Source organism: Ovis aries, chromosome 5 (genome assembly GCF_016772045.2).
Source record: "Ovis aries strain OAR_USU_Benz2616 breed Rambouillet chromosome 5, ARS-UI_Ramb_v3.0, whole genome shotgun sequence".
Lineage (NCBI taxonomy): Eukaryota > Metazoa > Chordata > Mammalia > Artiodactyla > Bovidae > Ovis > Ovis aries.
In genome coordinates this window covers 108030308-108056221 of record NC_056058.1, presented here as the reverse complement: position 1 = coordinate 108056221, position 25914 = coordinate 108030308, and the positions used below count along the sequence as shown (strand labels likewise).

The following is a 25914-nucleotide window of genomic DNA, read 5'->3' as shown; positions in this document are numbered from 1 at the left end:
AGAATGTGGAATTAAAAGAAAAAAGAAAAAACTCACAAACTTATCTTACCATTTGGTCTTTCAAAAAATGCAATCACCAAAAGCTCAAATTCTCTCTTAAATAGACAAAGATAACACCGCTGCCATGAATTCAGGGGGTGTCTAGACATGTAATTAAACTCTCTCTATAGTCCTAATAAAAACTGTGTCATTGTGTAATGAGAGCTACTGCATAGTAATTTTGTTTAATTACAGCTATGCTGTGTTCGATGGGCTGTGTGTGGTTAATTGATAATGTCTCAGGAGTTGGTAAGAGGGAGTGTGAATCTCTTTAAAAATCTAACAGGACAAAGAAAAACCAGTCATTAAAATAAGAAAATGGTATTCTGACTACAGTTCTCTTACTGGGAAGAAAAATTAAACTGCATGCATTTGCTCAGAAAGCTTAGTGCCAATATACATACATTTAAGTAAGAATGTCAAAGTAAGCAATCTACTTAGGTGTCACATTTGCTTTGGAAACCTGACGGCACCACTGCTTTTATCCTCAACCTCTACTCTGTGACACCTTCAGAACTGTCAGCAGCATACATGAGAAGCGAAGACTGTACCCACTACAGATCAACAGGCACGGGTAAGACTGGGGTGAGATCCATGGCCTTGACGAAGAGCATCCCGGGACCTCCATCTGTAGAGTATCTCAGGGCCAGAGGAACGCATGCCAGAGAGAGAGCCAGGTTCTGGACACTCTCACTGATTTCATCTTCGACGTCTTCTTTTCTCTTCCTTGCCTATGACTATATGAATTATAGCCATAATTCTATCTCCAGAATATATCTCATATCTCTTTATTTTCATTTATATTCTCACCACTTAGTATAATCCTTCCCATTCTCTACTGACACTGTTAACATTTGCATCTATATAGACAGCCCCGTACCTGGGTCCTCTCTCTAAAATACAAGATTAACTCACGCCAATCCGCTAGTCTAAAAACAAAAACAATTCAAGGGTTCCAGAATGCCTGTAAATTAAAGTCTAATCTCTTCAACATGAAAATTAAAGGCCCTTCAAAATTTGTTCCAATTTCTAGCTATACATCATGCTGGGACAAGTCTCACCATGCTCTCACTGTATAGCTTTGTTTACTATTCCTAAATCATGTCTATATATTTTCATTTGGTTCCCAAATAATAAGAATCTTTCATGTGCCAAAGTGTACCTTCTAAAGATTCTTGAAACAATATAACTCATCTCCAATGCTCTTCCAGAATACTGCCACCTCCTAGCCAGAAGTGGAGCTTCATTTCCTCTCTTTGAATCTGATTTGACTTGACTAGTGACCAGCAGAATGCAGTGGAAGTGACAGTGTGTGACCTCTGAGGTCAGATTACAGAAGTCACTGCAACTCCTATCTGGCTTGCTAGATCCCTGCGTTGCCATGTAAAACGTCTGATTATCCTAAGATCTCAGTGCTGTAAGAAAACCAGGTGACGTGGAGAAGCCAAGTACGGCTGTTCAAGCTGACTGCCCCGGCTGAGTCCAGGTGACAGACACTGAGTGTCAGGAGGATGAAGACACCCTGAAATGATCCTTGCCTCTAGCTATCAAGTTCCCAACCTCTGAGTCTTAGATATTACGAAATGCAGATGACTATCATTCCTATTGTGCCCTGCCTGGAGTCTTAGCCCAGAGAATATATGAGCGGAATAAAATAGCTGTTTTAAACCACCAGGAATGGGGGTAATTTGTTACCACAGCAACACCATCAGGAACACTTCATTCCAGATTACATACTGCCTCCTCTCTGAAATTTTCCTCTAATCCCACAAATAAAACAAATATTTTCCTTGTCCCCCACCAATAGCATTTTCTTCATATGCCTATAACCCTCTCGTACTATTATCACAGTTAATTACGTACTTGCTTATCAAAGTAAGAGAGAAATTCCTTTAGAGCGGGGACTGTTGCCAGGCAGACTTTCAACCACTGGACTCCCAGGGAAGCCCCTCATCTGTGTCACTTCCAAGTCTGTTTCTATTGACTGAGCTTCCTTCTGCTTTCGCGCAGTCTCCTCTGGGTGCGCCTTCTGCACGCACTCCTTATCATTTTTTACTAGGCGTACGGTGAGTTTGTCCTGCTGGCTGCTTGACAAACACAGATGCATTTGTGATCTTTTTTAGCTTTGTTCTGGGTGCATTTAGGTCGTGCTACTTGAGAATAGTTCGATCCTTTTGCGGTCTGCATTTAAACTGTTCATTTTGTTTTCTCTTCCCACTCCTGGGAGAGCTACAAGTAGCGTTCCCTCTAACCCGAGGCTCTTGTCCTGGCCATGGGCTGCTCCTTCTCATGCACAGTCTCGTCAGTTGAAGATCCGGGGAGGGACCACCTGCAGCTCCCTGGAGACCACCCTTCCCCCCGCACCTGCTTGGCAGACTCTGGCCTCCACCTCCCACACTACATTCTGTCCCCTCGCCTCGGGGAGACTGCCTGGCCTCTGGCGGTTTCTCCCTCCCTGCAGGGCTGCCCAAGAACCCTCTGCAGGGATCACCTGGGCAGGCTGACATCCAGTGTCTGAAACCTTGTTACCAACACACAGACGCAGACACACATAGAGATACACACACATACATGTGCAAACACACACATGTGCACACACACATGTGCACACACAGAGACACACATACAAACACACACATGTGCACACACACAGACACAGAGACAAATACATGTGCACACACAGATACACACACGTCCACACAAAGACACAGAGAGACACACATGTGCACACACACAGATACACATGCACGTGCACACACAGACATGCATGTGCACACACAGACACACACGTGCACAGAGATACACACACATTCAGAGACACACATGTGCACACACAGACACACACATACAAACACACACATGTGCACACACACAGACACAGAGACATACACAGAGACAAATACATGTGCACACACAGATACACACACGTCCACACAAAGACACAGAGAGACACACATGTGCACACACACAGATACACATGCACGTGCACACACAGACACACAGTGCACAGAGATACACATACATACAGAGACACACATGTGCACACACGTGTGCACACACAGACACACATGTGCAGATACACACACGTGCACACAAAGACACACAGAGACACACACATGTACACACACAGAGACACAGAGACACAGACACACATGCAGAAACACACAGACACACCCACACACGTGCTCACACAGACACAGACACACACAGACACACGTGTGCACACACAGAGACACGCATGTGCACACAAACAGATACACACACTCATGCACACACACAGATACACACACATACACAGAGACGCAGAGACACACACACTGACACACATACATGTGCACACACACAGAGACACATACACACAGAGGGACACAGAGAGACACACACACAGACACGCACACAAAGAGACACACACACGTGCACACACACACAGACACATACACATATTCTTTTTCAGGGAGAAGTATAAATTAGTTCCCTTTCATTCCATCTTGTCATGAGTAGACAATGCCAACATTATTTGAGACATTTTCAACATTTAAAAAATAATACTTCACTTGATATCTAAAACTGTAATTATGTTCAGCATGTGAGATCACTTTGAACATATTACTGCTACTGATGCCGTAATAATAAGTGCAGTCAAGGCCGTTAAGGAAAGAAAGAATGATAATTGGAGAAAATCTCCATCTAGCTCAATACTAATCAGATCCTACATTAAAAATTTCTACTGGGGAATTCCCTGGTGGCCCAGGGGTTGAGAGTCCACCCACCGATGCAGGGGATGTGGGTTCTGTCCCTGGTGTGGGACCTAAGGTCGCCACCCACACTGCGTGGTGCCTGGTGCCTTTTCTTCTGGAGACTTACTATTTGTTTATCCAATTTCTTTAATAGAAATGGGCCTATTCAGATTGTCTACTTCTTCCTGCTTGAGTTTTGGCAAACTATTTCTTTGAAGGAACTGGTCTATTTCAGGCAGGTTATCAACTTTGCTGGCACAGAGTTATTCACAGTACTTTTTATTATTCTTTTCATGTTGACAGGTTCTGCAATGATGCCAGCTTTCATTTCTGGGATTAGTAATTTGTGTCCCCTGTCACTTGTTTTTATTTTTTTAGTTAGCCTGGCTAGAGGCTATTACTCTTTCAAATAACTAGCTTTTGGTTTCATTGATTTTTTTTCCTACTTATTTCCTGTTGTCAATTTCATTGATTTCTGCTCTAATTCTTATTTCTTTTCATCTTTTTACTCTGGATTGGAGTACTTAAAAATAATTTGTTATGTATTTTCAAGTTCTTCATATATGAGTGTAAGACTTTTCTGGTAAGTTCAGTAATTCAATATTAAAAATACAAAAAGTTTTATCATTCCATTAAACACTACATTCTTTAAATTACTGGTATTGTCAATTTATGTTCAGTTCAGTTGCTTAGTCATGTCCGACTCTTTGTGATCCCATGGACTGCAGCATGCCAGGCCTCCTTATCCATCACCAACTCTGGAGGAGTTTACCCAAACTCATGTCCATTGAGTTAGTGATGCCATCCAACTATCTCATCCTCTGTCATCCCCTTCTCCTCCTGTCTTCACTCTTTAAATGACATTAAATACACTGCTTTTAATTATTAAATGACATTTCTTTAGAACTCACATAATGAGGTTCATGGTTAAAAGTCCTGAAGTGATATTAAGGCAGAAATCTAACATAAAACCCAGAATAAAATTAATGCAACACAATACATTGCCCATTCCATGAAAATTCCATGTGAATATAAATGCAGTTTCTGGTACTTACAGAGAATAGGATTTTAATCATATGCAAATCTAACAGTTTATTTAATAAACTCTACAATGCAAAAAGCATCATATTTGACTCTATTAGTTATACTGCCATAACACACCATGCTAGCTCCTTTTTGCCTGCCCATTGTTCCTGGTGTTTAACAAGAGCTGGATGAACAGAAGGAGAAAGCTCTGAATTCTGCCAAGATGAGCTCTCTCAGTCGAGCTATGGTCTGACCTCACTTTGAGGAAGAAAGGGACTCATCCCACAAAATGTCAAAGGAGGAGAACGTAGATGCTTCCGTTTTGAAAGCAAAGAGAGCTGCTATTCAAGAGCCAGTCCCACCATCAGCAGGCCTGGTAAGACCAATCTGAATGATCAGCCCATGAGTGCTACACAATATTATGACCCCCAAAGCTGATATGAAAGGGCAACTACTTGTGTGGAAATAAAATAATTAAATGGACATTGGGTTTGGCTCCAAAGAATTCAAGTCTGCTACCCAATTTCTTACTATTGCCTCACATCAAGGGGTGTTCACATTTTGACAGCACCATCCTTCTGGATACAGACAAAGTGACAGAGCTGACTGCATGTGGGAGAGTCTTACCTTTGGGCTATCATACTCCCACCCTCTCCTGTCCAAAAAAGACTGGAACATGCATATGAGCATTAATATCCTTAATTAATTTGAGTCAGACTTAATTTTTAAATTATGGCATGTGAAGTGATTCTCTCTCATTATGTCAAATAAGCAGTTTTCAAGAAGTGAATTCGAGAATAAGAAAGCAAAAGCAAACGTAACAGGTGCACTGACCTGCTGAAATGCACCTGTGTCTTCTAAAGAGGTGACCATTTTCCCTGCTGTGTGACCTTGTGACCTTTAAAACAGATGTGTCTCACCTGTTACATCCCCTTGTCAGCTCTGAACCCCTCTGTGCTCAGGCTTCTCTGTCTGCTCATCCGTGTCTCTGGCCTTGGGCCTAAATTCATCTATAGCAGGAGACGGCAGAAGAATGCAGACGGAAAAGGGATTAAAAGCATAAGCTCTGAAGCCAATTTTTATTTTGTGTTCTAATCTTGATTCTGCTACAATCCACCTGTGTGATCTTAAAAAAGTTACCTAAAGGACAGAAATGGTATGGACCTAACAGAAACAGAAGACATTGAGAAGAGGTGGCAAGAATACACAGAAGAACTGTACAAAAAATATCTTCACGACCCAGATAATCACGATGGTGTGATCACTCACCTAGAGCCAGACATCCTGGGATGAGAAGTCAAATGGGCCTTAGGAAGCATCACTATGAACAAAGCTACTGGAGGTGATGGAATTCCAGTTGAGCCATTTCAAATCCTCAAAGATGATGCTGTGAAAGCACTGCACTCAATATGCCAGCAAATTTGGAAAACTGAGCAGTGACCACAGGACTGGAAAAGGTCAGTTTTCATTCCAATCCCCAAAGGAAGGCAATGCCAAAGAATGCTCGAACTACTGCACAATTGAACTCATCTCACACGCTAGTAAAGTAATGCTCAAAATTCTCCAAGCCAGGCTTTAACAGTACATGAACCGCGAACTTCCAGATGTTCAAGCTGGTTTTAGAAAAGGCAGAGGAACCAGAGATCAAATTGCCAACATCCGCTGGATCATCGAAAAAGCAAGAGAGTTCCAGAAAAACATCCATTTCTGCTTTATTGACTGTGCCAAAGCCTTTGACTCTGTGGATCACAATAAACTGTGGAAAATTCTGAAAGAAATGAGAATACCAGACCACTTGACCTGCCTTTTGAGAAACCTGTATGCAGGTCAGGAAGCAATAGTTAGAACTGGACATGGAACAACAGACTGGTTCCAAATAGGAAAAGGAGTACGTCAAGGCTGTATATTGTCACTCTGCTTATTTAACTTATATGCAGAGTACATCATGAGAAACGCTGGGCTGGAAGAAGCACAGGCTGGAATCGAGACTGCTGGCAGAAATATCAATAACCTCAGATATGCAGATGACACCACCTTTATGGCAGAAAGTGAAGAACTAAAGAGCCTCTTGATGAAAGTGAAAGAGGAGAGTGAAAAAGGTGGCTTAAAACTCAACATTCAGAAAACTAAGATCATGGCATCCAGTCCAATCACTTCATGGCAAATAGATGGGGAAACAGTGGAAACAGTAACAAACTTCATTTTGGGGGCCTCTAAAACTACTGCAGATGGTGACTGTAGCCATGAAATTAAAAGATGCTTGCTCCTTGGAAGAAAAGTAATGACCAACCTAGACAGCATATTCAAAAGCAGAGACATTACTTTGCCAAGAAAGGTCCATCTAGTTAAGGCTATGGTTTTTCCGGTATTCATGTATGGATGTGAGTGTTGGACCATAAAGAAGGCTGAGTGCTGAAGAATTGATGCTTCTGAACTGTGGTGTTGGAGAAGACTCTTGAGAGTCCCTTGGACTGCAAGGAGATCCAACCAGTCCATCCTAAAGGAGATCAGTCCTGAATATTCATTGGAGGGACTGATGATGAAATATTTTGGCCACCTGATGCAAAGAGCCAACTCATTTCAAAAGACCCTGATGCTGGGAAAGATTGAGGGAGGAGAAGGGGACGACAGAGGATAAAATGGTTGGATGGCATCACTGACTCAATCGCCATGAGTTTTGGTGGACTCTGGGAGTTGGTGATGGACAGGGAGGCCTGGCATGTTGCAGTTCATGGAGTCACAAAGAGTTGGACATGACTGAGCCACTGAACTGAACTGAACCTTTCTGAGTCTCAGTTTCCTTATCTGTGAAATTAATGTGATGAGACTGATAGTGAAATAATTTACATAAAGCTTTTAGCAAAAGTTTGGTACACAATAAGTGCTTGATAACACATGGTAGTGATGACTGGTACTATTACTATTGAGATAGTTATTGTTAGGTCTTAGTTATATGTGTTCAACTGTATATGTGTTCTCAAGATTCTTGCTTCTTCCAGTTTTCTAGCAGAATAGAGCATAAGCATTTAGTTCCTTCACTAAATGGCCCACTATATATACACAGAAGGTGTGGATGATGTGAATTAGTGTTAACAAGGGTCTTCCTCAGTGAAATTCAATTTATAATAGGTGGCATTTCTGGAATTCTACAGGATCCAGAGCCATTAAGCCTAGAGTGTGGCTGAGCATCTGTAAAGTAATTTCACAGGCAAAAGTCAGGACAATAATTTAAAAGTCAGAAACAGTGGTTCTAGATTTGTTCCAACATTCAAGTGAACATTTCAAAGAATAAGTCACACAGAATCTATGGCACATTCAATATACTAGTCATAAAAATGAAGGTATTTTAAAGTTAAATTTTGAGAAGTAGAATCCAAAACTAGAATGCAAAGTGTATGTGTCAGCAATTATGTTTTTCAATATGGATTTTCCTTTTAACATGTTAAGTTTTATGACATTAGATAGCTTTCCTAAAACAGAGAAATATATCACATATATTTACTTACACTTTACATTACATTCCATGAAAAGTGCTCTTCTACAGAGCTGGTTTAGCATTATCATTTTTTGAAAATAATGTGATTTAACAGTGTCTTAAATTATTAAACATATTTGAAGTCCTATTATCTTTTAAAAATCAAGGCTACAAGGCCAGTTCTATAATATTCCCAGCACTCAAAACGCTGGGATCCTAAATAAGCTTTTGAAAATAACTGGATTCAAGTCAATGAATATACACTGTCCCTGTCATGTGCTATGAATACAAAGGAGGACACAGTATGTGTGGAGGGGGGAGCAGAGGGCAGAGGAAACAGATGACAGACACAGATGAGTAAGCCCTTATTTCTGCCTATTTCAGGAGACAGGGCTATGCACAGCCAGCCGTAATAGAGTGTGGTTAGTGCTTCACAACAGTAGTAAAAAACGCCATGTGAATACAGAGAAGAGAGTAGATGTGTTTAAATTCTAAACTTAAATCTCTCAGGAAGTCAAAAAGATAAAAATGAGAACAAATATATGCATTTAGCTTAAGAATTTAATTCAGGGGATGAAGGAGAGGGGTAGAACCTTAGACAGAGCTCAGCAGTTGTCTAAGAATTGGGCCAGGGGATCACTGAAACCAAAAGAGCCCAAATGTTCCACTTGCTTTGACTTGGAGACAAGTGCAGAGAATTATCAAAACCCACGAGACTGCCTAACTTAGTGGACTTCTGTACAGAATGAAATGTAAAAGAGCAGAATCCCAAAGGCCAACGAGGGAGACTTGCACAGACGCCTGGCGTGCAGTTGAGCCTAGACTGGTAGCTTTCACAGCTTTGGTTCCACTGTTTGCACAACCTCTCCAAGCTTGTGCATGATTTTAAAAGGGGAAAATGTTATTGCTGCTTTTCCCACAGAGAAAGAGCTATGAAAACTGACATGCACCTGCTTAAGTACCTGAACTTCAAGGATAAAGAAGGGATTTGTAGACCTCTAAGCAGAAAAAAGTAAGTCATCTGTAAGAAGGGGACTAGCAAGCTGATGTCAGTTCTGCAAGGCAGCGTTCAGTGCCAGGAGATTATAAAGGAAGGGGTACAGACTGTGGAGGTTAGGACCAAATGTCCCACTCCCACAAAAGTTACAAAGCATCCTGAAAATATAAAGTGGCCAAAGGAGTCATGGAAAAAACTTGGGGAATGTATTGTTGCTATGCCCTTCTGGGAACAGAAAAAACAAGCCCAAAGCAAAACAAACAAACAAAAAACCCAAACCACCTGGTGAGTCAGTTGGTGCAGTTCAGTTCAGTTGCTCAGTCGTGTCCGACTCTGTGCGACCCCATTAACTGCAGCATGCCAGGCCTCCCTGTCCATCACCAACTCCTGGAGTTCACTCAAACTCACGTCCATCAAGTCAGTGATGCCATCCAGCCATCTCATCCTCGGTCGTCCCCTTTTCCTCCTGCCCCCAATCCCTCCCAGCATCAGAGTCTTTCCCAATGAGTCAACTTTTTGCATGGAGTGGCCAAAGTATTGGAGTTTCAGCTTTAGCATCAGTCCTTCCAATGAACACCCACGACTGATCTCCTTTAGTAAATCCAGTCAGTTAAGAAATAAGAGGAAAAAACTGTGATGAAGGGCTAGTGATGAGCATCAAGTCCACTTAAAGGCAGAATTCAAACAAATGAATAAGATGCAGAATATAAACAGTGAAAGCCACACTGGTATAAAACAAAGATATGACAAGAGAGAATCTTGTTTAAAGTTGTAAAAGGAGTCACCAGAGAGCTAAAAATAGAAATGCACACACAGGTTCACTAGCATAGCCACAAACTGATACTTTCATATAGAGATGCCAGACAAACAAATGCGGACTAAGTAGACAAAGACGGATCAAACTGATATGTGTGTATTAAAAAACTGTGAAACTAAGAAAAGGATAAGAACAGAACAAACGACCCAAAAGGATTTGAGAGTAAGTACATGAGATTGTTTAAGTACATATAGAGAAAAAAAGAGCAAGGGAGAGAGAGAATAAGATACGACTTCCTAAAAAAGATATAGAAAATTAAAAATCTTAGAACCAGTTTTAAAAACCCTTAAAAATTTGATGAGAAAATTATGCAAGACAATACACACAAAGCAAAACTAGGAGAAAACATTTAATCTATCTGTGTATATATATAGATTACACACAAAGACATATATGTATAAACAAAAGATTATATATATATATATATATATATATTAAAGGTTAAGATGTGAATATATAGAGAGCTCCCATATACCAACAAGAGAAAAACACAAAACTACATAAAAATTACTGAAAAACAAAGCAAAGAATAGAAAAGAGAATATAATGATCAGGACTGGTCAGATGTACATGCTGATAAAGAGGCAGATTCAAAGCATCAGTGATACTAGATTGGTAAAGCCTTGCAATCCAGCAGCATCCATAAAAGAATATAAAATGAATATATTATTTCTCTCATGGAAGCTACTTCTTGGAATATATACTAAATATTTTCACTTGTACATAATATGCCTCAAGGATATTTATCACAATATTATGTATAATTTTTAAAATTAGAAAAAACCATTTGATTTGAACTGGGTAAATAAATTATAGAACTCATAGTATGAAAAACCACATAGCGACTAAAGAAATGAAAAAAATCCAGCTGTATTCAATGTGATAGAATTATGGTCCCAAAGAAGGCTCTGAGCTCCAGTCTCAGGACTGTGAACGTGCCATGCAGCATGGCAAACGGGCTTTGCAGATGTAGTTAGGGTTGTGAGTTACTGTTGCCTTAAAATACAGAGATTACCTTGGATCACTTAGATGGTCCCAATGTAATTGTGTGAGCCTTTAGAAGCAGAAGAGGCAGGCAGAAGAGTCAGTGAAACAGACCTAAAGCATGACAAGAATCTAACGTGCCTTTTCTGGTGTGAAGATGGAGAAGGCCAGGTATTGAGACAATCATTAGCAGCGGAATAAGCTTGGAAGCACATTCTTTCCCCTGGCCTGCAGAGAGAAGCGCAGCCTAATGATACCTCGATGTGGGAACTGTGTGAGTCTATTCATGCTGTGTCTCACTCTGACCTGCAGAACTGTAAGATAACGTATGTTGCCATAAGTGTTTGAGTTTGTGGTAATTTGGGATGCAGCAACAGGAAACTAATACATCAATGGAAAAAATTTCCAAGGTGTATTGTTAACCAAAGAAATAAATAAGACTGCAACATAAAAAGAAACAAATGCACTTAAGTATATTGCATTATTTATATATTTTATGCTAGACGCCACATAGCCTCAGCCACAGCCATCATCCCTTCTTTCTGATCACTGATCTGTATTTCAGCTTGTTTTCTAAGACATGACAAATAGTTTTGAAAACCTTTGAAAATACTTGCTGTGGTTAATGCTCTGAAGTAGCAGAATTGACCCAGGAGAGCACAGTAGAAATGCATGAGAACACAAATTAAGTACTATACATGAAAAAACAAACTGAAACACTTGTTAGTGAGTGAGTCTTTGACAGGCCTGAAAACAAATGACATTCAAGTTTATCCTTGAATGTGGAATTTTGGATCCCTAATTTACTTTCCCATATAATCCATGTTTTGAGTTAATTAGACTGAATACATTACGTTTGGAAATAAATGCATCACATTTTGATTAGTAACAGCAGGTTGGTCTGGGTGTAACAGACAGAATTTTATGAATGACCCCCATGTATAATTAGCTCTTATAATAAATGCCCATCCATCTGAGTGTCGGTAGATTCTACTAATGTGATGAAGCAGCATTCCTTGGACTATATTAATTTACATGACAACAGGAAGATGATTTTAGGCAGATTTAATCAAATCACATGTACCCTTGAAAAGCAGAGAGTTTTCTCTGGTTGGCAGCAGAAAAAGAAGTCAGAGATTTGAAACACTTTCTCCCTGAGGTTGTGGGGAGGCACATGGCAAGGAATGAGGCAGCCCTGAGGCGCTGAAAGCAGGCCCTGGCTGAAAGCGCAGGAACAGGGCCGCCAGCCGCACAAACATGTGGAGGTGAACCTGGCCAGTGAGCTGGGGAGCTCAGTGAGTTTAGAAGCAGATTCCTCCTCAGAGTTTCCAAATAACCACCTGCACAGCTAACACCTTGGTTTCAGTTTTGTGAGACTAAGCACGGAACCCAACAGAACCCTCTGACTTTTGACCTACAGAACTGAGAGATAATCAGCTGTTTCAAGCTGCTAAATTTGTGGTAATTCGTTAGTCAGAAATAGAAAAACAAATATACTGGGTATTTTGCAGTTAGTAAATGGTAAACTGTTCATGGGATTCTGCAAAATACCCAGTATATGAACAGTTTACTGTTGGATATTAGGAAAAGCAAGGAAATTTCAGAAGAACCCCTATTTCTGCTTCATTGACTACACTGAAGCCTTTGACTTTGTGGATCACAGCAAACTACAGAGCATTATTAAAGAGATTAGAATACCAGACCACCTTACCTGTCTCCTGAGAACCCTGTATGCAGGTCAAGAAGCAACAGTTAGAAGCAGACATGGAACAATGGACTGGTTCCAAATTGGGAAAGAAGTACATCAAAGCTGTATATTGTCACCCTGCTTATTTAACTTACATGCAGAATACATCATGTGAAATGCTGGGCTGGATGAATCACAAACTAGAATCAAGATTGCCAGGAGAAATATCAATAACCTTAGATATGGAGATGATACCACCCTAATGGCAGAAAGTGAAGAGGAACTAAAGAGCTTCTTGATGAAGGTGAAAGAGGAGAGTGAAAAAGCTGGCTTAAAACTCAACATTCAAAAAATGAAGATCATGGCATCCAGCCCCATCCCTTTATGGCAAATAGAAGGGGAAACAGTGGAAACAGTGACAGACATTTTCTGGGCCTCGAAAATCACTGCAGATGGTGACTGCAGCCATGGAATTCACAGACGCTTGCTCTGCTCCTTGGAACTGAATATTCATGTCCCCCCAGAATTCATATGTTGAAGCCCTAATCCCCAGTGGAATGTTATCTGGAGCTGAAGCCTTTGGAGGTAAGTTTGGAGGTAAGTTTAGATGAGGTTGGAGGGTGGGATTCCTGTGATGGAATCAGGGCCCTCAGAAGACAATGGGAAGACCAGACTTGCTCTCCCCTGTGAGGATAGAGCGGGAAGGCTGCAGTTGGTAAACCAGGGCAAGCCCGCACCTGGAATCGGACCAAGCTGGCGTCCTGTTTGGGGACATCAAGAACTGTGGCAATGGCAATGGCACCCCACTCCAGTACTCTCGCCTGGAGAATCCCAGGGACGAGGGAGCCTGGTAGGCTGCAGTCCATGGGGTCGCTAAGAGTCAGACATGACTGAGCAACTTCACTTTCATTTTTCACTTTCATGATTGGAGAAGGAAATGGCAACCCACTCCAGTGTTTTTGCCTGGAGAATCCCAGGGACGGGGGAGCCTGGTGGGCTGCCATCTATGGGGTCGCACAGAGTCGGACAAAACTGAAGCAACTTAGTAGCAGCAGCAGAACTGAGAGAATAAATCCCTTTTCTTTAAGCCTTCCAATCTGTGGTATTCTGTTACAGTAGCCTGAACAGGTTAACAAAGCCGTTGAGGCGAAACACCTACAAAGAACCGCCCTACCCAAATGAAACTAGTGACCCTGTTTCTTCTGTTGAGAAACTCTCAGTCTTAGCCGAAGTGAGTAAGCTGGATTTTTTGTGAGCACTCCTTGTGCAGAAGCTACACGCTTGAGATTGCACCAAAGACAAGACATCAAGCAAAGTGCTGTTTCCATGACTGGTGGTGCAAGCAATGACTAGGCCTCTGTCTACTGGTTACTTTGACATCTTCCATTGAATGATACACTTCTCATTTATGAGGCAGGCAAAATACTTTGTAAACCTTTTTCAGAATTTGTTTTTGAATTATTTAATAATACTAAAATCAAAATCCCATATTCAAGGAATGAAGTTAACAAGACTATTATTATAGTAATACCTGAAAGTGCTTCTTCTGAACCAGAAATATAAAAACTCTTCCAGATAATTATTCATTTTTTCCACAGTATTTCTGAATTAACTGCTCCCCAAATAATTTCTTTTTAACTTCAGCCATGAAATTAAAAGATGCTTGCTCCTTGGAAGAAAAGCTATGACAAAGGTAGACAGGGTATTGAAAAACAGAGACACTACTTTGCTGACAAAGGTCCATCTAGTGAAAGCTATGAATTTTCTGCGACTGGGAGGAGCAACCCCACGCCCAAGGCCGGGGCGGCGGCCAGGAGGAGCAACTCCACGTCCAAGGAGTGGTGGCTGTGGGGGCGCAGGAGGGCCTAGAGGAGCCATCCCACATTGAAGGTCAGGAATGGCAGCAGGAGGAGATACCCCTCATCCAAGGTAAGGAGCAGCGGCTGTGCTTTGCTGGAGCAGCCGTGAAGAGATACCCCACGCCCAAGGTAAGAGAAACCCAAGGAAGACGGTAGGTGTTGTAAGAGGGCATCAGAGGGCAGACACACTGAAACCATAATCACAGAAAACTAGTCAATCTAATCACACTAAGACCACAGCCTTGTCTAACTCAATGAAACTAAGCCATGCCCGCGGGGCAACCCAAGACGGGCGGGTCATGGTGGAGAGGTCTGACAGAATGAGGTCCACTGGAGAAGGGAATGGCAAACCACTTCAGTATTCTTGCCTTGAGGACCCCATGAACACTATGAAAAGGCAAAATGATAGGATACTGAAAGAGGAATTCCCCAGATCAGTAGATGCCCAATATGCCACTGGAGATCAGTGGAGAAATAACTCCAGAAAGAATGAAGGGATGGAGCCAAAGCAAAAACAATACCCAGCTGTGGATGTGACTGGTGACAGAAGCAAGATCCGATGCTGTAAAGAGCAATATTGCATAGGAACCTGGAATGTGAGGTCCATGAATCAAGGCAAATTGGAAGTGGTCAGACAGGAGATGGCAAGAGTGAATGTTGACATTCTAGGAATCAGCAAACTAAAATGGACTGGAATGGATGAATTTAACTCAGATGACCATTATATCTACTACTGCGGGCAGGAATCTCTCAGAAGAAATGGAGTAGCCATCATGGTCAACAAAAGAGTCCGAAATGCAGTACTTGGATGCAATCTCAAAAACGACAGAATGATCTCTGTTCGACTCCAAGGCAAACCATTCAATATCACAGTAATCCAAGTCTATGCCCCAACCAGTAACACTGAAGAAGCTCACGTTGAACAGTTCTATGAAGACCTGCAAGACCTTTTAGAACTAACACCCAAAAAAGATGTCCTTTTCATTATAGGGGACTGGAATGCAAAAGTAGGAAGTCAAGAAACACCTGGAGTAACAGGCAAATTTGGCCTTGGAATGCAGAATGAAGCAAAGACTAATAGAATTTTGCCAAGAAAATGCACTGGTCATAGCAAACACGCTCTTCCAACAACACAAGAGAAGACTCTACACATGGACATCATCAGATGGTCAACACCGAAATCAGACTGATTATATTCTTTGCAGCCAAAGATGGAGAAGCTCTATACAGTCAACAAAAACAAGACCAGGAGCTGACTGTGGCTCAGATCATGAACTCCTTATTGCCAAATTCAGACTGAAATTGAAGAAAGCTGGGAAAACCACCAGACCATTCAGGTATGATCTAAATCAAAGCCCTTATGATTATACAGTGGAAGTGAGAAATAGATTTAAGGGCTTAGATCTGATAGATAGAGTGCCTGATGAACTATGCAATGAGGTTCATGACATTGTACAGGAGACAGGGATCAAGACCATCCCCATGGAAAAGAAATGCAAAAAAGCAAAATGGCTGTCTGGGGAAGCCTTACAAATAGCTGTGAAAAGAAGAGAAGAGAAAAGCCAAGGAGAAAAGGAAAGATATAAGCATCTGAATGCAGAGTTCCAAAGAATGGCAAGAAGAGATAAGAAAGCCTTCTTCAGTGATCAATGCAAAGAAATAGAGGAAAACAACAGAATGGGAAAGACTAGAGATCTCTTCAAGAAAATTAGAGATACCAAGGGAACATTTCATGCAAAGATGGGCTCGATAAAGTACAAAAATGGTATGGACCTAACAGAAACAGAAGATATTAACAAGAGGTGGAAAGAATACACAGAAGAACTGCACAAAAAAGATCTTCATGACCCGGATAATCATGATGGTGTGATCACTCATCTAGAGCCAGACATCCTGGAATGTGAAGTCAAGTGGGCCTTAGAAAGCATCACTATGAACAAAGCTAGTGGAGGTGATGGAATTCCAGTTGAGCTGTTTCAAATCCTGAAAGACGATGCTGTGAAAGTGCTGCACTCAATATGCCAGCACATTTGGAAGACTCAGCAGTGTCCACAGGACTGGAAAAGGTCCGTTTTCATTCCAATCCCAAAGAAAGGCAATGCCAAAGAATGCTCAAACTACCGCACAACTGTACTCATCTCACACGCTAGCAAAGTAATGCTCAAAATTCTCCAAGCCAGGCTTCAGCAATACGTGAACCATGAACTTCTTGACATTCAAGCTGGTTTTAGAAAAGGCAGAGGAACCAGAGATCAAATTGCCAACATCTGCTGGATCATGGAAAAAGCAAGAGAGTTCCAGAAAAACATCTATTTCTGCTTTATTGACTATGCCAAAGCCTGTGACTGTGTGGATCACAATAAACTGTGGAAAATTCTGAAAGAGATGGGAATACCAGACCAGCTGACCCACCTCTTGAGAAACCTGTATGCAGGTCAGGAAGCAACAGTTAGAACTGGACATGGAACAAGACTGGTTCCAAATAGGAAAAGGAGTACGTTAAGTATATTGTCACCCTGCTTATTTAACTTCTATGCAGAGTACATCATGAGAAACGCTGGACTGGAAGAAACACAAGCTGGAATCAAGATAGCCAGGAGAAATATCAGTAACCTCAGATATGCATATGACACCACCCTTATGGCACAAAGTGAAGAGGAACTAAAAGCCTCTTGATGAAAGTGAAAGAGGAGAGTGAAAAAGTTGGCTTAAAGCTCAGCTTTCAGAAAACGAAGATCATGGCATCCGGTCCCATCACTTCATGAGAAATAGATGGGGAAACATTGGAAACAGTGTCAGACTTTATTTTTGGGGGGCTCCAAAATCACTGCAGATGGTGACTGCAGCCATGAAAATAAAAGACGCTGACTCCTTGGAAGAAAAGTTATGAGCAACCTAGATAGTATTTTCAAAAGCAGAGACATTACTTTGCCAACAAAGGTCTGTCTAGTCAAGGCTATGGTTTTTCCAGTAGTCATGTATGGATGTGAGAGTTGGACTGTGAAGGCGGCTGAGCACCGAAGAATTGATGCTTTTGAACTGTGGTGTTGGAGAAGACTCTTGAGAGTCCCTTGGACTGTAAGGAGATCCAACCAGTCCATTCTGAAGGAGATCAGCCCTGGGATTTCTTTGGAAGGAATGATGCTAAAGCTGAGGCTCCAGTACTTTGGCCACCTCATGCGAAAAGTTGACTCACTGGAAAAGACTCTGATGCTGGGAGGGATTGGGGGCAGGAGAAGAAGGGGACGACAGAGGATGAGATGGCTGGATGGCATCACTGACTTGATGGACGTGAGTCTGGGTGAACTCCGGGAGTTGATGATGGACAGGGAGGCCTGGTGTGCTGCGATTCATGGGGTTGCAAAGAGTCAGACACGACTGAGCGACTGAACTGAACTGAACTGATGATTTTTCCAGTAGTCATGTATGGCTGTCAGAGTTGGACTATAAAGAAAGCTGAGAGCTGAAGAATTGATGCTTTTGAACTGTGGTATTGGAGAAGACTCTTGAGAGTCCCTTGGACTGCAAGGAGATAATCCAGTCAATCCTAAAAAGAATTGGTCCTGAATATTCAGTGGAAGGACTGATGCTGAAACTGAAATTCCAATACTTTGGCCACCTGATGAGAAGAGCAGACTCATTTCAGAAGACCCTGATCCTGGGAAAGAGTGAAGGTGGGAGGAGGGGTCGACAGAGGATGGTTGGATGGCATCACCAACGCGATGAAACTTGAGTTTGAGTAAACTGCAGGAGTTGGTGATGGACAGGGAGGTCTGGCGTGCTGCAGTCATGGGGTCACAGAGAGACGGACACAACTGAGTGACTGAACAACAACAACAAATGGGTCAAAGACATCAAATGTAGAAGATTCACACTGATCCATGTAATTCAAAAGAAGGCTTCATCTTCTGAAGACAGAGAATGCTTCAGCTTTGGGGCAGGCAACCACTACGAGAGAGCACAGATATAAACTTCACGGTCCCGCCCCCACGCTTCAGTAGATAATCCACGAAAGACAACCCGGAAAGTGTCAGCTAGAGTCTCACCTAGTTACTCTGCGATCCTTGGAAAGAAGCACACTTGCAAAGAAGGATCACTGTTCACCTTCAAGCCACAATACTTTGATGTTTCCCACTCAACATTCTTCCTAAAAGGGGATCGCTGTCAAAGGAATCTTTCCAGCTGGGAGTCATTCCCTTGCAGCCCATACAAGAGGCTGTCACACACAAACTACATCAACATAAAGAAGAGACTGTCCTCCCAGAGACCCCATTGTGGGTGGTAGAATTCTTTGCTCAGCTTTTTCTGAATTTCAACTTTGCAGAGCATTGAGGGTCAGAGGAACAGAATACACAGATGTGCAATATGGCATAACAGGAACAGAAAATAGCCCAAATTGCCAATTAGAGTAAGGTTTGTTTAAAACAGAAAAGGTATCACGATAAAGTGATAATATCCTTCCTCTCATAGCCAACGCACGCCTGCTTGAAATAAGCATTTTTAAATAGAATCAAAACATATCACCTCACTTAGAACCATATTCCCTTATAGGTGAAATCCCCATCTTTTTTTATTCCTCTTTATTCACATTAATCTTTGTAGATCATCTATATAAACAGAAACAATGCATGCCTTTGTGCTGTTCCCACCACATAAGGACATTCTGGGTAGTCCTCTTATGACTACATTTTCCTTTTTTATGCTTTAAAAAAAATACTACCACAAGTAACTAGAAAAGTCTTTCCTGCCCTTTCCTGAGGTCACTCGGTTCTGCTGCTCCACAGTCAGGGATCCCGTGGCTCTCATTCCTTTAGCAACTGAGATCTGAGCAACAGTTGCGCATGAACTTCTCAAGACTGCAACGCAAGGACATTAAGTGAGAAGCAGCCGTGTCTACTCAGCAATCTCATGTCCGTAACCCTTCAACAGGCTTCTGCGATAGTGAAGACATTCATCTCAATTCTGAGGTATTTCCTTCAAAGGAAGGTAACTTAGATGCTACTTTTATTCTCTTTTTCCAGGTTAAATTTTCCCAGACACAGGGACTGTGTCTCATGTTTACTTTCTAAGGTCTCCTCAGGACCAATAGCACGTGCTGTGTGTGGGGAACATGGTCACCCTGAGCTAGAGGCTTTGGTTGGTCTCTTAAAACGTTTTTTTAGTTTTTCCTGGTGTTGTGTTAAGAGATCCAACCAGTCCATTCTGAGGGAGATCAACCCTGGGATTTCTTTGGAAGGAATGATGCTAAAGCTGAAGCTCCAGTACTTTGGCCACCTCATGCAAAGAGTTGACTCATTGGAAAAGACTCTGATGCTGGGAGGGATTGGGGACAGGAGGAGAAGGGGACGACCGAGGATGAGATGGCTGGAGGGCATCACGGACTCGATGGACATGAGTCTGAGTGAACTCCGGGAGTTGGTGATGGACAGGGAGGCCTGGCGTGCTGCGATTCATGGGGTTGCAAAGAATCGGACACGACTGAGCGACTGAACTGAACTGAACTGTGTTATTCATCATGTTTTCAGCTGGAGGAGAGGCAAAAGAAGAGTACAAAAGGGAAATATGTAGGAGAAGGAAACAGAAATTGAAGAAAAAAGCCACTAGAGAAACTATGAGAAGGCAATGAGTGAAGCCTGGAGAGCAGGAGGCAGAGGGGAGGGGAGAAGGCGCCGCGCTGCGGGTGAGGGGGCCAGCTCACCGGGGATCTGGCCAACACTGCAGGTCCTCTGCTCTACACGCTCCCCACTCTGGTTTACTGCTCATCCTCTCCAAGTCTTCACATATAAATAAGTCTTCACTAGTAAATACTGACAGTGCAAGTCCAAGGGGAGCTCTGCATGGGCTTAGCTATTAGCATATTTCACTCACAACATCACAAACCATGTTGCTTCAGATGATTTTCATTTCTTGCTGGATATCTCAACCTCTTCACTGGCCTCCCTGCTCCTGGACATCAGGCTACCACGAGGAAGGGTGGTCCTGTAGTTGAAGTCCCTCAGGCCTTCTCAACCACAGAAACACAGACCCTCTTTCACAAATCATGCAAGCCTCTCAGGACAGGTTCCCTGCCTCTCACTCAAGCCCCAGTTCTCAAGTGAGCTTTACTTTTTAGCAACATCCAAAGACCAGCAGTTCATGCCTTTGCCTTTGGTTTATTATGATCTATAACAATTTATTGGAGAAAAGGAATAGTCCTGAAATTTCCTTTCTTTGCATACTGGTTGCCTACCAAACAAGAATCTTTTTCTTTTAAAACCCAACACAGACATAACCTCCTCTGGCAATATTTTTCTGATTCAGTTTCTTTCTAGATGGTTTGAATAGCTTTGCTTTCTGTAATGTCTTTGAATTTGCAAAATGCATCAGTTGGTACACATACATATTCTTACAGCTATGTGTCAATGTGTCTATATGCTCTATAAACTAGTGAACTTCTTAATCTCTGCATCCAAGATTTTGGCACATACCAGAGAATTAGCTAATGGTTGAACTGAATTACTGACATTCTTCAACATTTACAGAAGCACCAAGTCATTTAGAATGTAACAATTGACATGATGTTTTATATATAGAAATTGGAAAATTTCTAGACATGTACTTCAGAATTTATTGTGATTCAACTGGTAATCAAAAGAGAGAAGCCCACTCAGAATTTTAAAAACTTTTGATATTATTATCATTGCCAATAATGATGTACAGAAACATTCCATACATTAAAGAAAACTACCTCCTTCCCAGGCATTAGTTTTAGACCTCCATGTTCTTACTACTGAGCTATAATTTTAAGAATATAGGTTATTTATTTTTGCTCCAATTTTTTTTTCTGATAAAATGTCCCTGCTATGCCTGAGCCACTGATCTATTTTAGTCTATGTTTATAAATAAAAAACATTAGAATATTAACAGAATTGTATGTTATTTCTTCTCTGATGGATGTAATCTCTCAATTCTTAGAAATTACATTTACTTTTTACTGGTAAAATTCTCATTATAATATTTTAATGCCTTCAGCCTTGCACCAAATCCATTCTCCAGAGATCAGTGCTCAAACAAAAATAATAAGAGACAAAATCTCCCCAGAAAAAGAGTAAATATCACAGGAACTGACAAACTCAAACAACAAAACCACCCACATTTGCTGTTCTAGTCTCTCAATGCTTATTAACTCCTCAGAAGAATCTTTTTATTGACAATAAGTGGACCCAAGCAGGAACAACATTCACAAGAACAAGAGCCAGAAACAAGCTTATTGTTAGTAACCTTAAACCTCACTGTCCCTTTGAATCATACTTAATCCTGATTTAACAGTATGTGGGGGCCTTCCCATGGTGCAGTGGTAAAAAATCTGCCTGCCAATGCAGGAGACACAAGAGATGTCGGCTGGATCCCTGGGTCAGGAAGATCCCCTGGAGAAGGAAATGGCAACCCACTCCAGTATTCCTGCCTGGAGAATCCCATGGATGGAGGAGCCTGGTGGGCTGCAGTCCAAGGGGTCACACAGAGTCAGGTGCGACTGAGCGACTAGTACGCATACACACGTCACGTTGGTATGTGTTTTACACTCAGCGAAGTTCAGTGTTTAGACAAGCGCAGCACCAGAATCTCTTTATCCAGGAGTATGCCCTTCATGTCACATTTACAAGGGTGGAAAAGTAGGCAATGCGCTCTGACACATAACCATTATTAGTATATACTCAAAACTTTATTCAAGAGTGAGTTCAGTGTCTCTCGCTTCAAGTAACAAGACACACAACTTAAAGCGGCAGAAATACCAAGAGGTGTCAAACAGAACTCTAAATGCATTCTCTGCCTTCTTCAGCACAGTTATGTTTCTCTTCATAATTACAAGAGAGCAAAAGCAGCTCCCAGCATCACAGATAGACTCCAAGATGACAGTGAAGAGGAGAGAAGACCTTTCTGCCCTTGGTTCTCCTTTTATTAAAGGGAAACTTTTCCAACAGTTCATGAATAGATGGCCCCTCAGAACCCACTGGTGAGGGTTGGGTCATACGCCCTGGGCAGCAAGGGAGGATGAAGAAAGAAGTTTCAGCCCTTTCCGTCTCTATGAAAAGTAGGCTGGCTCTGTCACCAGGAATTAGGGGTCAGACGGAAGCAGGCTTAAGCGTGTGGAGCAGTGTGAGCTGCATAACATATATGTCGCCCCTATAAGCACAGAGAGCAAGGTTTTAATGCTGCTGCATTTGTTTTGCTTTCATTGACCTCCAGAACCATTTCACACACATTAGTAAAGACTACGAAACCTTTAAAGAGTCTATGAATAGAAATAAAAATTTTGAGAACTGATTTTTGTTTTCAAATAACTTACAGTACCATTTATTAAGGTATCATCTCTCAACTTTAACTTTGCCTTTTACAGTCCTTTGTGAAGCTGGGACTGTATTACCAGCCACATTCTTCCTTGCTGGTTTCCTGTGTGACTCTGTTTTAGAGGGCACCAGGGAGATGGTGGAGGCTGGAAGAGGATGAAGGCACTTGCTCCCTTTCTGAGCCTTGCAGGGGCAGATCCTTTGGACAGCAACCATTGTTTCCAGTTTTTCCAGCACTCTCAGAACCAATCCCGGGCCCCTCTTCAGTGACACCCGCACTGGTTGGCCAGACCACTCTTCTCCAAAGTCTGAGGAGCAGCTTCAGTGGCAGCTCCTCACAGTTGGCCTGCACACAGGACTACAGAGCTCCTCCTTTACACTTCTAAACTTTAATAATCCAGCCTCTTTACTGGGTTTCTCCAGTCCAAAAGGAGGCTGCGTCTCGAAGCTGCTACCTCTACAATATATCAGCCTAGTGTTGCCCTTTTGTCTTTCCAGTTCTTCAATATCTAGCGTTAATTCTTTATCTTAATTCTAACAGGCTAAATTTATTTCATTTTTAGGGGAGATTACAGATTTTAAAAATTTAACGAAAGGAACTTCCACTATTTCATCTTTTTTTGCGTCCTTATAATCATGTTCATTTCCTCTATTTCTTCAATGTTCAGACACCATATTTGTCCCATAACCTTAAAGGGTTAGATGACTTTGTTTGCAACTCTTCATGCCCATCACTATAATATTTAAAACAATTCAAACAAAATAATCTATTTTTTTGAGATAGCAGACATATTTAGTATTTCTTCAACCATTTCCTTTTATTTTGTTAAATTCACTGTACACTCTATATTGCAAGTTTCTCCAGGCTCTAAGTTCACGGCTTTGAAATTAATATACGCTCAAGAGAACCGTGGTTAGCAAAAGAGAGAAGGCAGCATCAGAGGCGGATAAAAGAGAATGACGGTGATTTTTCTGAAAATAGAGGAACAGTAGGATATCAGTGGTAACAAGGAAAGGACTAGAGGTGGCAGAAACAATGAGCTATCAGAGGAGAAGAAATATTCCCTGGTTATCTCTATAAGTAAATAGAAAAGAGAGCTTTAAGCTTTGGCCTTGTGCTTCATGACAGATGACATGATGACACTTCCCAAATGTTCAGACTGACTAGACCGTTTAACTTGGGACAACCTGGAATTTATTTCAAGAGGCTGAGTATCAAGAAGGCTTAAAGACTGTACTTAAAGACTAACTGAATGAATTCAAACCCAAAGAGGAAACATCTTTCATATTCACTGTCAGTTCGGTTCAGTTCAGTTGCTCAGTCGTGTCTGACTCTTTGCGACCCCATGAATTGCAGCACGACAGGCCTCCCTGTCGATCACCATCTCCTGGAGTTCACTCAGACTCAGGTCCATCAAGTCGGTGATGGCATCCAGCCATCTCATCCTCGGTCATCCCCTTCTCCTCCTGCCCCCAATCCCTCCCAGCATCAGAGTCTTTTCCAATGAGTCAACTCTTCGCATGAGGTGGCCAAAGTACTGGAGTTTCATATTCACTGTAAAAGGTTTTAAAAATGCTATTTGAATCTAAAAAGCACAAGAAGCAAGATTACAGTTACACAAATAGTGTGAAATATTTGGGGCAAGAATTAAGATGACGTAGGGGCGAAGAGAAGGGTTTTAAGGTTTGTCACCTAAGGGATATAATTATGCTTGCAATATATTTCCCAAGTAACTTGAAGTTTTCAACCTCTGTGGGTTCAAAAACCAGCATAGATACAGTCTTTAAAGTGCGTGATTCAGAAGAAATGTGAGCTATATCAATGATTACTTAGAGTTCCCAACTATCTTATTTTTTATAGCTCTCTATAGCCATGTAGCTGACAATAAACTATTTCATAAATGTCAGCTACTTCTCACAAGTTTTAAATTTCTTCTTTCTACCTATGAAACACTAAGAAAAAACACATTAATATTTTCTCTAAGTTAACCCTTATTTTCAGCAATCAGAGAAAATTTGATTTTTTTAAAATTTCTCTCAAAGAATGTTTGACTTGAATGTAGTAACCTGCTTCCTAAACTGGAGCTTTGTAGAGCTTTGTGAGTAGGTAAAATAACACAGTTTTGTTTTAAATTTGCTCTGGCTTTAGATTCAATAAAAGGATCATCAAAGTGTCCAAGGATGTACTAGACACCATTGAATATATGGGAAGATTTTCACCAGTTGAGTCTGTTTTATCTAGACAAATATTCCCCTACTAATTCAATACAATTGAACTAATAATTACATTTTGTGTGTGTGTGTAAATAGAGGTGCATGTTTCCATCAGCTTATAAAGCTTTATTCCAGTTTAAAGTGTTAACACACTTCTTCTCCCTTGCAAAAAATTGTCAGAATTTATTCTCCTAATTTACTCATTTCTTTTCTTGAAAGAAAAATCAACAACCTCTATGCTCTAAGGTCTATATTTATCTCTTTGAACCTTTTCCCACTTCCTTACTAAACAACAAAAACAATAAAGAGCAAAATTCAAGAAATGCGGAGAGAAAAAAACAACCATAGGCACCAAAGGCTGATCTTATTCAAAACAACAGAATGAAAATGATTCTTACAAACTTATGGCATTACATATGAGGACTGCATCTTTCAGAGTCTGAGTTATCAACAGAAAACACAAATTCGTTCAACATTTTCTAGTAAATATTTCATACAGTTTTTCTGTAAATTTTATGGTTTGTCACTGAAATATACTTCTTCAAGATGACTCTGTAAAAGGAAGACATTACCGAGAGTTACACTATTGCTGTCGCTTCATACTTACAGCAACTGCCTCCAAGATCTGTTTGACGGCATCTGCAGCATCTCGTTCACTGTAATATCCCTTTTCCACAATCCTAAAAAAAACATGAAATGCTCTCAGACACATGCATTCAATTGAGCAGATGTTAAAAGAAGTTAAATTAATG

At 41.3% G+C, this 25914-nt stretch overlaps 1 protein-coding gene across 2 annotated transcripts in view; it reads right to left on the bottom strand.

The window, feature by feature from the left end:
* Positions 1-25914, bottom strand: part of CAMK4 (calcium/calmodulin dependent protein kinase IV) — a 274481-nt gene that overhangs the window by 60991 nt on the left and 187576 nt on the right. For both annotated transcript variants that reach the window (XM_027970560.3, XM_060416621.1), the window contains one exon: positions 25770-25842. In XM_027970560.3, the coding sequence (XP_027826361.1) occupies positions 25770-25842 (73 nt within the window). The remainder of the gene's footprint in view (positions 1-25769; positions 25843-25914) is intronic.